Below are 15,354 nucleotides of genomic sequence, written 5' to 3'. Positions count from 1 at the left end.
ATGACCGGAAACTACCCAGGCATGAGAAAGAATATGGTACCGTTATATGGCAAGGCTCTGACATGGAAGGATGTCCCAGACACCTATCTGAATAAAAGTTACAGAAAAATACATATCATACTCCATCTTCGTAAAAGAAAAAAAAACTTACAAACATGTATGTGTGTTTTTAGGACACAGAGGGAAGAGTTTGGAAGAACACATAGCAAACTATTAGTAATAGCTTCCCCTGGGAAGGGGGTTGGTAGCTGAGGGACACACATTCTTATAAAGCCCAGATACTTTCAGATTGTTTTGTATGATGACTATTACTAATTTTAAAATTTATGAAGTTTAAAAAGGAGGTAAGCATTTCACAGGGCTCTCAGATTTGTAATATGCAATGTTTTTAATGGTAGCATGATAGTACATTACACAGATCGTTTATGTAACCATTCCCCCAATGGACTGACGTTTCCACTGCTTCTGACTTCTCATTGTTAGAGCTACAGTACAAATCTCCTTGCATGCATTGTGCGTGTGTGTGTGTGTGTGTGTGTGTGTGTGTGTGTGTGTGTGTGTGTGTATCAAGGCAATGTACAGAGGGCACATGCTCTGAGATTTCCCCTTTAGTGGAGATAACTTAGCCCATGTCCTCGAGACAGTTAGCTTGGGCGTGGCCACACAGAATGATCCTGAGCGGCTCATTCAGGGGATGACCATGCCCTTAGCCGCATCATCTGACTGTAAAGCTGAAACACGAGAAGAGAACTGGGGCCCTAAGCCATCTATTATGTAATCATTTTGACACCAACTGAGTATCAAAAGGGCTTGGGACAAATTCATAGGCAGCAGAACCCATTAGAAAGTGATAGTGTGGGGCCTATAAATATTTTTGAAGTCTGATTTTTCTTTGGTTTGTCAAGTAAGCTCAAGGTTACACGGACAGTATTCCTCAAGTCTTCATACATATGGAAGACTTCCCAGAAGAGATGGCCTTCCAAGAGTTGCAAGCTTCCCCTATGACGCCATCAGTTAACAGGTCATAAGAGAGCAAGGATCTTAGGCCCAGCTGGGTTGTAAGCAGAGCTGAAGATGAATGGACAACTTTTCTATCACGGCCACTTAAAGGAGAGCTTTCTGACAAGAGAGAAACTGATGCAGAGTTTCCTAGCCGATACCTGGGCCCCGCCAAACTTCCTCACGTGTCCCCATCATGCTAGATAACACCACAGGTCACTCACGCTCAGAAGCCTAATCAAAAGCACCCCTTCTCCCGGGAAGAAGACAGAGAGGACTATGAAAAGTGTAGTGGGACAGAAATACACGTCATGGTGGAATGGATTTGGCACCGTTTTCCCTGTCAGCAAGCCTCATGCCGGCTATAGTCAACTTGCGCTGATAAAGGAGATAAATGTTGCGGTGATGGGCTTCATGTGCTGCGGCAGCCCCTACCAGGAAGATTTTCACAGTTCCTTCTCATGAATAAGTTCAGTGGAGCAGAGAATGCCCCTCTTGGCCCAGCTCCATTTTGTGCTTCTTTTGATGCAGCCAAAGACGGGAACCAAAGCAGTGGTTTCTCCTTCCAATTTAGAGCAAGCGTCTACCCCAGAGAGGGCTGCAAGTGGCCCCAAGAAGGTGAGGCTCGGACTTTCAGCAGAAAGCCCCTAACAAGAGCAGCGATGTCAATGGTTACGCATAAATCTCCCAAACGTGGCAGCCAGGAGGGTTAATTATACCCCCTTCCTGCCACTCGGCTTTCTCCAATGTGTTAGCCCATCACACGGATCGCTGACTTTCTAGAAATATTCCCTGGCTTTGCGGGGACGTTCTTTCAATAAACGGCATCCGATTTGCTCACGGTCCCTGGAATCTCAATTTCCTCAAAGGATTTTTCATCTGAATCCAGTTCATGTGAAGGTTTTTCTCTTTCTTCGTTTTGCGGCATAAGGGAATAGGCAGAGCCTGCCTTACTTTTTCTTTTTCGTTTTCTTTTTTTCTTTTCTGTGTTATTCTTTTACATAAACTGAAAACCTTTGCTGAAGAGTCTGAAATTTGGGAAAAAATCCAGCTCATCTGTCAGATATTTCTAGAGTTACGTAAAATGGAATGAGATTTGTACAGCTTAGAACAGGAAAAGGAAAATAGGCTAATGTGTCATGTGTTCTAGGAGATGAAAACTATATGATAATCAGAAAAACAGCCCCAAATTTAGTTGGCCCGATTCAGAGCACTCATTCTTTTATCAACTCATGCATAAACCAGTAACATTCACTTTCTTCTCTTAGAATAATGGTATGGCCACATTTGGGCTAAATCACAATCCCTACGGATTATAACCACATTTTCAAAGAAATTACAAGAAAGTATCTTGTTTGTTAAACTCAAGACACTTACGTTTTACTTGTTCTGTTTTGCTTCCTTCTAGGAAAAGAAAGAACAGCAACAAGGAGAAGATATATTTCATGCCTCCCATTTTCCACTTTTTTCTCATCTTCACCGCTGCAAAAGGCTGCTCAAAACTTTCAGGGCCCGGTGTATTCAAGCTGCTGGGAAGAAAGCAGGAGAAAAGACTTAGGTCGTCTGAAACTGATGGGAGATCACCGATGCTTACGCTTTTAACTTGTCAGGGGGGAAAAATGCTAGAGGATTTACGTAAGGGTAAGCACTGCTTTCCTGTGTAAGAAAGAGCACTTGCCTCTCCTGTCTTGCAAAGATTAAGGGGGAAAATTCAAGCAGATGAACATGCATTCCTATCCAATGCTAAGGCTAAAATCCTTACAGGCAAGTAATAGGAAAATAAAAATAAATTTTGAAATCATCCCTTCTAACAGAATTAGAGTTGATTTCCCAAGAGATTTTCTTTGGGAGAAAAGGGAAATGGGTTTGCAAAACGACTCCTCTGGCAACCAAGATAAAAATAATAGGCATGGGACCCAAACAATTTCTGAAATGCAAGTTAACTCATCTTAGCTTCAAGACTACTGCTATTTATTAATCCTTCAGGGATGAGGCGTAAATTGGTCAATGTTTCTCCTGTGTCTTCTATGAGATCTATAAAGATGTGCAGTTGGGTTACTTATGTTGGAAAAGATGGATATAATTAGCAAATGGACACAAGTAAACACCTTAACGGTTCAGACATATTGCTCTCATGTGAAGTCCACTGCGAAACAGAAACTTCTAGTGGGCCATTTTTGAGGGACATTAGGCCAATTTAAATAGATAATGTGTTCACACTGCACCACCATGCAGAAGACCATCAAAGCAACTACAATTCTTCAAAGTATGAGACTTGCATTTCTAGTCTAAGGGGTGGAAATCTTAAACCTTTTGAGCCTTAAAACACAGAAAGCTTGCTCAGGTCCAGCCACGGGTCATTTCCATAGATTTTAGAGTCCATAAAACCCTTCCAGTGGATGATTTGAAAGTATGTAAATGTCTGAGAAACACCACCTTTCAATCCGGGGTTAACCCCAATGGGAATTAAATGCATTGATCTTTTCTGAGGGGCCAACCTAAATACTGAGTATAAAGAGCTGGCAGAAATGCAAGATGATCATTCTGGAGAACTGAACTGTCTTTGGGCCGCGATGGGGATGCCACAGCTCCTACTTGAAATGCTATGAACTTATCCAGACAAATTGAAAGCCATTGTTTGAAATTATGGCTATGTAACCGAAGTAGAAAATACAGAATAACTTGTGCCATGATTTGCAGCACCCGTCTGCCTTCTCTACCTCCTTCCTGCTCCGTATTTTTTTTAAGATTTTATTTACTTATTTGACAGAGAGAGAGCATGAGCAGGGGGTTGGAGCAAGGGGAGAGGGAGAAGCAGGCTCCCCGCTGAGCTGGGAGCCCGATGTGGGGCTCGATCCCAAGACCCTGGGATCATGACCCGAGCTGAAGGCAGTCGCTTAACCGACTGAGCCACCCAGGAGCCCCTTCCTGCTCCTTAAACAAGGGCCAAATTCTCATAGGACATGTTCCTAGCCTCCCAAAGGCCTTGGTTCTGACATCTTGGTCCCCTCTGTGAGCTTGTGGTCCAGCTTCAATCACTCAGCACGTCTCTGTCCTCTGAGAGCTACCAGGTCCCCCTTGAAGCAAATCATTTCCATGAACGGTTTAACACAGCTGCCCACCCCAGGAGGTTCTTTCTGAGCCTACTTTAATAAGCTTATCCCCCAAGCCTTCGAATGAGAAAGATTTTCTAACCGCTGAAATCCAATTTATCACAATCACATATGGATCTCAGGGGGTATTTCTGAAACCACAGTTTTTGGGTCTCCCCATGCAAGAACCAACAGGGTTGTTTTTCTTGTACAATGGTTGGGCGATTCGGTGAACAGTAGCATTGCTTCATAACTCAAGCTGGCAAGAAAACGGCTCTCAGAATTTTTTTTGCTTTTCTTGGGTCCCAACTAATGTTATGAGCAAATAGAAAAGTTGGTGACGAGAGAGCAATTAATCTCTTTTGGCGTTCCTGTCATCTGTGTGGCCTCCCAGGCTGTGATGGAGAACATCAGAAAATGAATCGCTTTATAAATATTCACTTTTGATTTACAAGATCTGAAGTCCTGTCTTTGTATTCTGTGCAGAAATATAAACTGAGAAGAATTCCCTCCCCAGGACTCCTCCCGGTTCAATGTTGCCTGATCCCTTTAACTTTTTCTTTTGGGGGAGGGAGGTGGTTTCAAGACATTTGTTGGGACTGCAGCAATAAACCTAAGTGAGCATTGCTCAGCAAACATGCCGACTCTTATACTTGCAAAGAGCCAAACTGTCCTTAATTTTTCAAATTATACTTTGACCCAGTTAACTGGAGTTATTTCTGCATTAACTCTCTGCTTCACTCGGGCTGTTGTGCCATTGAACTTGCACTGACTCTCCTACAGGTTACTTAGAAATGTAGCCACAGACCTGTCTGGGGGGATCCAGGCTCCCCACCCCCAAGAAAGCAAGTAAGAACACAAAATCCTGCAACCCTGGGGAGGGGGCGGTTTACAAGAGAACAAGAAGGGGCGCCTGGGTGGCTCAGTTTTTAAGTGTCTGCCTTCGGCTCAGGTCATGATCCCAGGGTCTTGGGATTGAGCCCTGCATCGGGCTCCCTGCTCCACGGGAAGCCTGCTTCTCCCTCTCCCACTCCCCCTGCTTGTGTTCCCTCTTTCGCTGTGTCTCTCTCTGTCAAAAAAATAAATAAAATCTTTAAAAAAAAAAAAAAACAAAAGAACAAGAAACATGTCAGAACCTAAAGAAGTGTATCCATTCAGGTGCCTCCATGAAACAAACATTCACAGTTCATTTGCATCTAGCAAAGGGACCGAAGGCTCCTTGCCCGTCGGAACCACAAGGCAATCTGGGTCATCAAGTGTCAGAAGTCCAGACCTTCTCAGAAGACGTCTCCTGGGTAGAAGAGAACCAGAGAGACTTTCCCAAAGGCAGGCTAAGGGATGAGCATGTCAGCCAGTGCTTCACGGCCCACAGTGTCTCTTTATTCCTCCCGAGAGGCTTGACTGACCTTGTAAACTCACATTCACTGTCTTCTGTGGGACAGCCCCCCACCCCGGGGGGAGGGTAGTGCTTCTCTTTGGGACAAACAACAAGAAGACACTGGGGGTCTCAGTGACCGCGTCCATCCACTGAGATCCTCTCCCCACTCCACCACCCAACAAGAAAAGCTCAGTTCACCGGTGGTGGGAAGCCACCAAAAAACTGGCAGTTCTAGCCCAGGGTGTCTCTCGTCAGAGGCAATGCCTTCACTACTGCTTATGACTGAGAAACAATGCTTTGCATTTGGCTTTCAAAACACCTTGCTAGCCATCATTTCATTTTATTCCCCACAGCAACTCCACCTTCAAAATGGGCCCCCTGGAGCCCAGAGGACTCAACAGCCCATTCCCATAGAGTTAGTGGCAGGGCCGGCCCGGGAGCTTCTGGAAGGCAGGCTTTCCAGGCCCTAAGCTCTGGCAGTGCTGCGTTGCTTCCTGAGCCTAGCGTCTCAGGCTCTGACCCCAGTGGTCTGGGCCGGAAAATGAGACAGATGTCCAGGGGCTAGAGGAGCCTCTCGCCCCCGTCCACCCTGTTTCATTAACTTTAGCCCATATTAATCTCCCGCCGGTCCAGGGCGCTGCAGCAAGCGAGAAAAAAAGGCTCTCGGGACACAGGCAGTAAGGAAGGGGACTGCAGAAGCCGTTAGGTGGCTGGCCAAGTGGCCTTCCCCAGGCGCCAGAGCCTGGAGATAAGCAGGCCAAGCGGGGAGTGGCAAGTGGTGAGTTCGAATCCGAGGTCCCTAACCTGCCCGGGGTCCTGCGCCTGGGAGCCCACCTCCAGCCCGGCCGCTGGCTGCTGGACCCGAGAGCAAGTTGGGGTGGCAGGTCGGGGGAGTTCGGGGCGCCCCGGGGGACCGTCCAGGGGCGGCTCGGGCCAACAGAAGACACCCCACCTGTGCAAAGGCTGGAAAGGAAGGTAGAGGGAGCGGGCATCGGGCACTGCTCACTGACCTGGCCACTGGCCTGCTCCGTCTTCCACGCGTGCACGCGCTCCGAGCTCCCCGGGGCGCTCCTCCGAGGTCTGGGGCTCGCAGGTTGTGGCGAGAGCTAGAGTGCGCGCGAAGGGGGAGGGGGGACTCCAAAGTGGGTGGGAGGAAAAACATCACCGCCCTCACACCACGAGGGAACAGCGGCTCGCTCGGCTCCCGGGGGCAGAGCCAAGGCGCGGGCGCGGCGGCCCGGGGCCACCTGCCCGCCCGCCGCCCGCTCCCCACTTGGCCCGAGAGGCCGGCCGCCCGGCGCAGGCGGGAAGTCCACGGGCGCGCAGCCGCCGCAAGCCCGCAGCCGGGTCTCCGCCCCGGCACAGCGCCTTTACTCCTGCTCCGCGGGCCCGAAAGTTAAGAAATCGGGAGAAAGTGTGAGGCTCAGCCGGCGACTTTCCCATCACGCAGCGCCCCCACTGCACCCCCCCTCCTCTGGCTAAGCCAGCGTTGGGGTCTTAAAGGGACCGCACCTCTCCTCCGGCCCCTCCTCCCCCTCTGCGCTGGAATGCACCTAGGAGCTCCCCACCACTCGCGCGGGCCCTGGAGACCCCGGCTACCCTCCGACCTCGCTATCTGGAAGCCCGCAACCCCTGTCCTCCGGCACAGGGGCCCTCTGGGTGCACCTGGTCCGGCCCTGAGCCCGTGCGCGGGACGCTGGAGGAGCTGGCCTCGCAAATTACGCCCCAGCAAGCTGCTTATCATTTCGGGGCGTTTCCCAATCCCCACCGCGGCTGGAAAAGTGGCAAAGTGTTGGTGTCCTTAAAGGCAGGGTGGAGACGGGTGTCTGTGTGGAGGGAGAGGGGACGATTTAGAAATCTGCTTTCTCCCACAGAGAGGGCCCCCGCGCCTCATGCAAGGGGCCTTTACTAACTGTTCAGGGTCTTGAAGAAAATTTGGAGTGGCCCACCACAGCTATTACTGTTCTAGCAGTCCCTAGGATTCTGAGTTGGGCCAAGAACCCAGCCTTGAAATCACAATAGCCCTGGGGATGCCTTGGTGAGCCTGAGACAGACTAGTGCAAAGTTGTGTTTATTTGATGAGAGGTAGTTACAAAGAATTCTCAAAATCCTCTAAGGGCCCCAAAATGCTGCCTTGACATACAGTACCTATTTATATTTTAAGCCCCTAAATTTGGAGGAGAGCTACAGGGATTTTTTTTTTTTTTAACACGGAACTGTATCATATTGTTATTTCTAACACCTATATATCTTTATGGCTTATGGATTACTTTCGTATACATCATCATTACTGTTTTAACCCCTCACCACCAACTATGAACTATCTGTGGCCTCAAGTGTTAGAGTCAGTCGGTAGGGATCTTCTGGACCATGGAGCTCAACATCTTCATGTCACAGAAGAGGAAATGGATGGGGTGGAGGGAGGTGATGTATCCAAGGTCATGCAGGTAGTAAATGACAGATTTGAGATTCCATGTCAGGTTTCCTGACTTTCAACCCACTACTCTCTGATTGTTACCTCCAGCCTAGAGATGAGGAAATTGATGCTCAGGGAAATTGTAGCTTGCCCCAAAATCACGTATCGTATCGGGAACACAGAACAAAGGAAAAGTAAAACAAGAATAACTGTCTCTGGAAATTACCTCCTTCTTCTTTCTTCAGAAGTGTTAATATCAACCAACTAGCCCCTGCATTGCTGGAGATGTTTATTTCACCGTTAAGGAAGGAAAAGGGGCCCTTCTAAAGTGTTGCCTTCAGGGTCCAAAATGTCTAGCTCCATTCCGCTGTTTGGGTAGCCATACACTGCCACATGCATTCAATTTGTGCTGTAGTATATTAGTTTGAACTTGCTGATTTGTTGCCTTATAACTGTTCTCATGCCATTTAATGTGCTGATGTTTTGTCTCGCAAGACTGTGAGTTCTTCAAGGCAAGAACTGGTTGTTCAATTTCCTTTGTATCTGCGTTCCCCAGTCCCCATCATCACTGCCAACTTGCCTAGAGAGTATGTATTCAGGAAAATGGGTTCCAGGAACAACAGCCTGGGACGAACATGGATCCTAGCATTGAAAATGAGTAGACTCACTGAAATTTACAACTCATGTATTTGGCTACTACCACTCGCTCCCCTGCCTGATGTAATATTCTGATTACCGCATAATAAACCATCCCAAAACCTAGTGGCTTAAAAGCTTAAAACAATTAAAAAAAAGCTTAAAACAATTTGCTGTGATCAAATGGTTCTTTTGAACTGGGCAGTTTTTGCTCAGGATCTCTTATACACTTGGCAACTATATAAGGGAGCTGCTGGGATTTTCTGAAAGGTTCTTCACTCATGTAAATGATGGTGGTCCTTGTATTAGTTGGTCTTGATTTCTGAATTGGGAACTCTAATTTGGGTGAGGCCAAACCTCCACTTCCTACCAGGCCTTATTTAAACTAAACTGAGGATTATTTCCATGCCTTATTTCTTCCTATTAAATGGGGATTAGAGCACGGATCATGTCATACTCCCTTCTTTTTTTATTTGGAGATAATTGTAGATTTACAATTGTAAGAAATAATTTGGAGGAATTCCCAAATACCCTTCACCCCCCAGTGGTAACATGTCTCATAGCTGTAGTATAATATCGATACAATCCATCCACTTTCTTCCAATTTTACCAGTTTTACATGCACCCATTTGCCGGTGTGTATAGTTCTATGAAATTTTATCACGTGTTGGTTCATGTGGCCACTGCCACAGTCAAAGTACTGAACAACGCCAGCACCACAAAGATTCCCAGTGTTCCTCTTTTATAGTCCCACCTAGCTTCTCTCCCTGTCTTCCTACTCCCTGGCAACCCCTAAGCTGTTCTCCATCTCTGTAATCTTGTCATTTAGGAGTATTACACGGAATCATGCGGGGTATGTAACCTTCTGAGACTGGCTTCTTTTTAATTCATCATAATTCTCTGGAGACCCATCCAAGTTGTGGCATATGTTAATAATTCATTCCTTTTTTATGGCTAATTAATATTCCTCGGTACGGACATACCATAGCCTGTTCAACCATTCACCGACTGCAAGGCATCTGGGTTCATTCCAGATTGGGGCAGTTACAGATCAAGCTGCTGTGCACATAGGTCTCCAGATTTTGCACGAACATAACTTTTCATTTCCCAGGGATAAAGGCCCAACAGTGCCGTTCCTGGGTTGTATGGTGAGTGCATGTTTAGTTTCGTTAAGGACTGCCAAATGCTTTTCAAAGTGGCCGTACTATTGATATTCCCACCAGCAATGCATGAGAAATCCAGTTTTTCTGCATTCTTGTCAACATTCACTGTTGCCATTATTTTTTAATTTTAGCCATTCGGATAGGTGTATTGAGATAGCTCATTGTGGTTGTATTTTACATTGTCCTAATATCTAATGGTATCTCCCATCTTTTCATGTATTTATTTGACATCTATGTATCCTCTTCTGGGAACTGTCTCTTCATTGGCTTTTGCGCATTTTTTCTTTGGAATGTTTTCTCACAGTTGAATTTTGAGAGTTCTTTATATATTCTAGATATTAGTCCTTTGTTGCATACGTGATTTGCAAATATTTTCTCCCAGTCTGCAGTTTCTTTTCTCATCCTCTTCATATGGGCTTTCACAGAACAGAAGGTTTTAATTTCGATGAGGTTCAATTTATTAATTTTTCTTTCTATGAATAGTGTTTTTATGTTAAGTCTAAGAACTATTTGCCTAGCCCTATGTCAGATACAAAAATATTTTTCTTCTAAAAGTGTTATAGTTTTAGGTTTTACATTTAAAAAAAAAGTTTATTCCTTTACTCTCTACACTCAATGTGGGGCTCAAACTCACGACCCCCAGGTCAAGAGGCACACGCTCTTCTGCCTGAGCCAGCCAGGTGCCCCTTAAGTTTTACATTTAAATCTATGAACCATTTTGTGTTAATTTTTACACAGGTGTGAGACTTAGATCAAGGTTCACTTTTTTTTGCCTATGGATACCAATTGCTCCAGCATGATTTGTTGAAAAAATATCTTCCTGCCATTGAATTGCTTTTACACCTTAGTCAAATATCAGATTGGCATATTGGTGTGGCTCTATTTCTGGTTTCTCTATTCTGTTCCATTGATCTATGTGTCTGTGCTCCACCAACAACACATGTCCTTAATTACTGTAGTCACATAGAGGCTTTAATATCAAGTAGAGTGGTTCCTCCCACTTTTTTCTTCTTTGTGAAGACTGTTTTAGCTCTTCTGGGTCCTGTACCTTCCTGTATAATTTTTGTATAAGCTTATCTATGTCTATAAAAAACGTGCTCATCTTTGGATCAAAATTGTTTTATATTTATAGATGAATTTGGCGAGAATTGTCAATTTTCATGTGTTCCATCTTTCCAATCCATGAACACAGTGTCTCTCCATTTCTTAGGTCTTCTTTAATTTCATTCATCATGCTTTGTAGTTTCCGGCTTATAGATCCTATACGTGTTTTGTTCGGTTCATACCTACATATCTTATTTTCTTTGGAGTAACTGTAAATGTTATTGTGATTTTTTTTTAATTTATTGATTGAAGTATAGTTGACATACAATGTCACATTATTTCCAGGTGTACAACATAATGTTATTGTGTTTTTGATTTTGGTTTCCAGTGTTTGTTGCTAGCGTGTGTCACAATACTGTGTATTGAAGAACTCATACTCATTTTATTTTTTTCCAGCTTTATTGAGATATAACTGACATATAACACTGTATAAGTTTAAGGTGGGCAACATGAGAATTTGATATATTTATATACTGTGAAATGATTATCATAATAAGGTTAGTTAACACATCCATCAGCTCACATAATCTCAAATTTTGTATGTGGTAAGAACATTTAAGAGCTCTCTTAGCAACTTTCAAGTATATCATACAATATTATTAACTAGAGTCACCATGTTGTACAATACACCCCCAGAACTTGTTCATCTTATAACTGGAAGTTTGTACCCTTTAACCAACATCTCCCCATTTCCCCCACCCATAGGTCCCTGGCAACCACCATTCTACTCTGTTTCTGAATTTGGCTTTTTTTTTAGATTCCACATAGAATTGAGATTATACAGTATTTTTCTTTCTCTCTCTGACTTATTTCACTTAGCATAATGCCCTCAAGGTCCATCCGTGTTGTCACAAATGGCAGAAATGAATGTGAAAGTAGAGGTATTCAGAATGATGAATACTGAACACTGTTCTGATAATACAAATTTTAGCCTTTTAAATGCTTCTTGTCCCATTTGAACTTGGAAAACTCAGGTTATTTGATTACCTTTCCAAACAATGGCAAGACCCATAAAGATTGATGAGAAGTGTATTATGGTATAGGTTTGTGTCTTTATACAGAAAATCAGACTGACCTAGAGTTTGTATTAATTGGATACTTATTTCAATGTTTAAAAGTTGACAAATCACTCTACAAACCTTTTAGGGCCCTTAAGCCATATTTTAATATGAGCCTCTTTATTACTTGCCTATATGCTTGTTTGTTACTAAATTTTTGTCTCTGTATTGTATTTTCTTTCTGCTAGTCATTTCTAAAAAGTGCTAGAATACAAAATTGGTTGTCATTGGTGTGGTTCATCTGATATTTCCAGCTTTCCTCCTTTCAGGTTCATGGTCGAACTTTACCCCTCTTCCCTATTCGGGGTTAAGTGTGGCCATCTGATTTGCTTTGGCCATTGAAATCTTAGCAAAAGTGATGTGTCACTTCTGGGTGGAAACTTTAAGAGCCAATGCATGATGTACCCCATTCCTTTCCCACCACCACAGGAATCCTGAATACATGTATTCAAATGAAGCCCGGGTTTTTGAGTGACTAAGATGAATACAGCCCGCAACGGACTCACTTTGGATATCTGAAGTGAGTAATAAATGGAACTTTATGTTGGACGCCTGGGTGGCTCAGTCGGTTAAGCATCTGCCTTCAGCTCAGGCTGTGATCCCAGGGTCCTGGGATCGAGTCCTGCATCGGGCTCCCTGCTCCACTGGGAGCGTACTTCTCCTTCTGCCTCTGCCTCTCATGAATAAATAAATAAAAATCTTTAAAAAAATGGAACTTTGTGAATTAAGCTTCTGGGATTTGAAGGTTGCTTATTTTTGCAGCATAACCTGGCCAATCCTGAATGATACCACCAGTAAAAACAATTCTGTTTCCTAGAATTTTAGAAAACCACAGAAGCGAACAGAGAGAGTAGCTTTATAGAATCTCAGAAACCGAGTTAATAGAAGTAGTTATGGGTTTTTTTTTTTTTGGTTCAGTGTATTATTGTTAGTTAAGCTGTCATTTTCCATTTATGCTTGTATCCCACAAAAAGAACCCAAGGTATTTTTTTATTGGTGCTTTGTATTGTATCTGACAATGTTTTTATAGAAATGATTTTCCTTTTAAGTGATTTTAAGGTATTCGTGGAAATATTTTAAGTGAAACACTTCCAAGGAACACACTTCCAGGTTTATCATAAAGGCCATCAAAAAGGCAAGATTTGGCTTATAGAAAATTTCATGGAACATATTTATTTTAAAACCCAAGGTAAGCTCATCATAGTGTGCAGGATTATAGTAAATATCCAAAAAACAAAAAGGGGTGCATTCCTTCATCCAAAATTGTAGGGTGCCCACAATTACGATGAATGAGTCAAAAGGACAGAGCATCCCACTTCTGATCAAAGATTTGTTTCATATCGTGTAACTACATTTTTGAGTAGTCTTAAAAAGGTGTGTAAAACTTGTTAACCGGGGATGTCATTAAAACAAACTGGAGATATAATATGTCCAAGTGTTATATTGTGCATAGAAAAATGCAACATGGTGGGATAGAAGCTGCCTTTTTGGAAGCTCTATTGCTATGGAAACTTTAATCGCTTTAGACTGCCTTGGCTGAGAGAGCTTACTGTAGGATCCCCCCAGGTCCCCCACAGCTCCCTAGAACCACCAGGAACATCCCAGGTTATCTGTCTTTATTCTAAAGCAAGGTAGCAGAACTATCCACTAGTATTTTTTCACGAGAACAAACAGAAGTGATTATCTCGTTGTCTTGACCACAGCATCTAGCTCTCCTCGGGGAGGTGGCATGATGCACTCAAAAGAACCAAAGCTTTTAGAATCAAGCGTACCTGAATTTGAATCCCACCAAGTCATCTACCTCTTTGGAGTCGCTTCCTTATATGTAAAAAGGGGAGGACAAGAACGTTGCGATGGAGATTCAGTGCCTGACATGATGCCTGACATACAGTAGGCACTCATTAGTTGTTTCCATCCTCACTCTTCCCTCCCCGCCCCCATCCACTGAGTCCAAACGTGAGAGTTATTCCCCATTCAGTAAAATCTTTTATTAGCTACTCAAGCTTCAGTTTGCCTGTCTGTAGAAGAGAGTGGGGATAAAAACAGGAAGAGAAAACCAATAATTAGCCCAATTTCCCACCCTATTCTAGGCAGGGAGTGAGTTGTAGAGTAGAGTGCCAACATGCCTTCCAGTGGAACAGTTAAGAGGCTGATGCCAAAATGGAAGACATGCTCTCCTCACACACAGGTGCACGAGCGCTGGGTATTGTCATAAAACGTGCCAGGAAAATATCGTAAAACGTTAGAAGCACATTTGGGCCTGACATCCTCTTCTCTAGCTTCATGGCACGTGGACTAGAAACAAGACAGGAGTCAGAGTAGAATCACAGGAAGCCACCTGGATACTCTCAGATCTGAAATTCCCTTGTTCTTTCAGTTCACGAGGAATGCAAGTTTGCTTTTCATTCAGATGGGATACTGGCCCCTCAGCATCAGAGATCTAACCCAGGGAATAAGAGCAGGAAACAGAGGGTCCAGAGAGCCAAGATGGCAAACTGCTGACCCCAAGGTCCAGGAGAGCCAGCCCGCAGGTTTTGCCTGGATTGAAGAGGGATTTTTTTTTTTTTCCAAATCTTGAATTGGTTCCAAACTATCTTTAATCTTCATCATTTGGAGATTTCACACAAAGACCTTGATCTCCAGTTCCTCTTGAAAAATTGGAATTGCTGGCAGTGTGGGGCTGACCTCTCTGCCCTGTAACATAGGCTGGAAGAAGAGTATTTACTGCTGCTCTTAACACAGTATGTGTGCTCACCAATTGTCACGGTGCCCATCGCTCCCAACTGTGTTCCTGTTGTTACCGGAAGACCTGTCCTCGTCACTCAGAGGACTTTTCTAGCCCCTCGAGGCACTTGGGTTTGAACCACGCTGTACAGTGATAACTGTGTAATAACTGGCTCCCTGGGAAGAAAGAAAAATTCCTGATTTGTAGCAATTTCTGTTATGTAAATATCCCCAACATGGCCGATCTCAAACTACTGATGGGTTGCCCCTGAGTGTGGAGTCAGTGAGAGATGTGTCCAGTTGCCTCTCGCAAGCTGGTGAGAGCTGGCGCCAGAACACCACTGGCTTGAATCCACTCAGAAAAGCTTCAGCGAGTAAATGGGATGGTCAGGGGACAGAAGCCAGGAGCTCTTGTTCCCAGGCTAAGAGTCAGAAATCAACCAGAAAGAGTCAGATTCAACACCTGACATGGAACCCATCATTAAGTCAACACTACTTCCTTGTTCCCTACCTCTTTTTAAAAATCCCACAGGCCAATTATGCAGCATTTGGGCATGGGTGATCTGGGAGGGAGGTGTGGGCTGATGAAGGGTTGGCACTAGCCTGATGAGGTCAGATGACAAAGTACAGGCCTCCTGACAGGACTGCTGAGTCCTTCCTGTCAACGGAATATTGGACTCCTTTTCTCTTGAGGGGAAGGAGCCGAAGGGAGGGGACCAGGGAGGGCAGTAAGCTGCCTGTTTAGAAGCCACATTGGGAGTGAAATGGAAATAGGCTGGGAATT

General features: G+C 44.4%; 1 protein-coding gene across 6 annotated transcripts in view; it reads right to left on the bottom strand.

Annotated features, from left to right (window-relative positions):
- The window catches only part of CHRDL1 (chordin like 1), a 111,446-nt gene extending 104,815 nt beyond the window's left edge, over positions 1–6,631 (bottom strand). For 2 of the 6 annotated variants that reach the window (XM_088028946.1, XM_088028947.1), the window contains exons 1-2: positions 6,480–6,631; positions 2,377–2,525 (exon numbers count right to left, since the gene is read on the bottom strand). In XM_088028946.1, the coding sequence (XP_087885072.1) occupies positions 2,377–2,525; positions 6,480–6,631 (301 nt within the window). Of the gene's footprint in view, positions 1–2,376; positions 2,529–6,281 lie in introns of those variants that run through there. The other 4 variants (XM_088028948.1, XM_088028949.1, XM_088028944.1 and 1 more) reach the window with 3 other exon arrangements.
- Positions 6,632–15,354: the final 8,723 nt, after the last annotated feature.

The sequence above is a fragment of the Eumetopias jubatus genome, unplaced genomic scaffold (genome assembly GCF_037043125.1).
Source record: "Eumetopias jubatus isolate StellerSeaLion01/CBP00866 unplaced genomic scaffold, mEumJub1_p1.0 scaffold_11, whole genome shotgun sequence".
In the NCBI taxonomy this organism is placed as follows: Eukaryota; Metazoa; Chordata; class Mammalia; order Carnivora; family Otariidae; genus Eumetopias; species Eumetopias jubatus.
The sequence above is the reverse complement of the archived record's forward strand: the minus strand, read 5'-3'. Positions and strand labels throughout refer to the sequence as shown.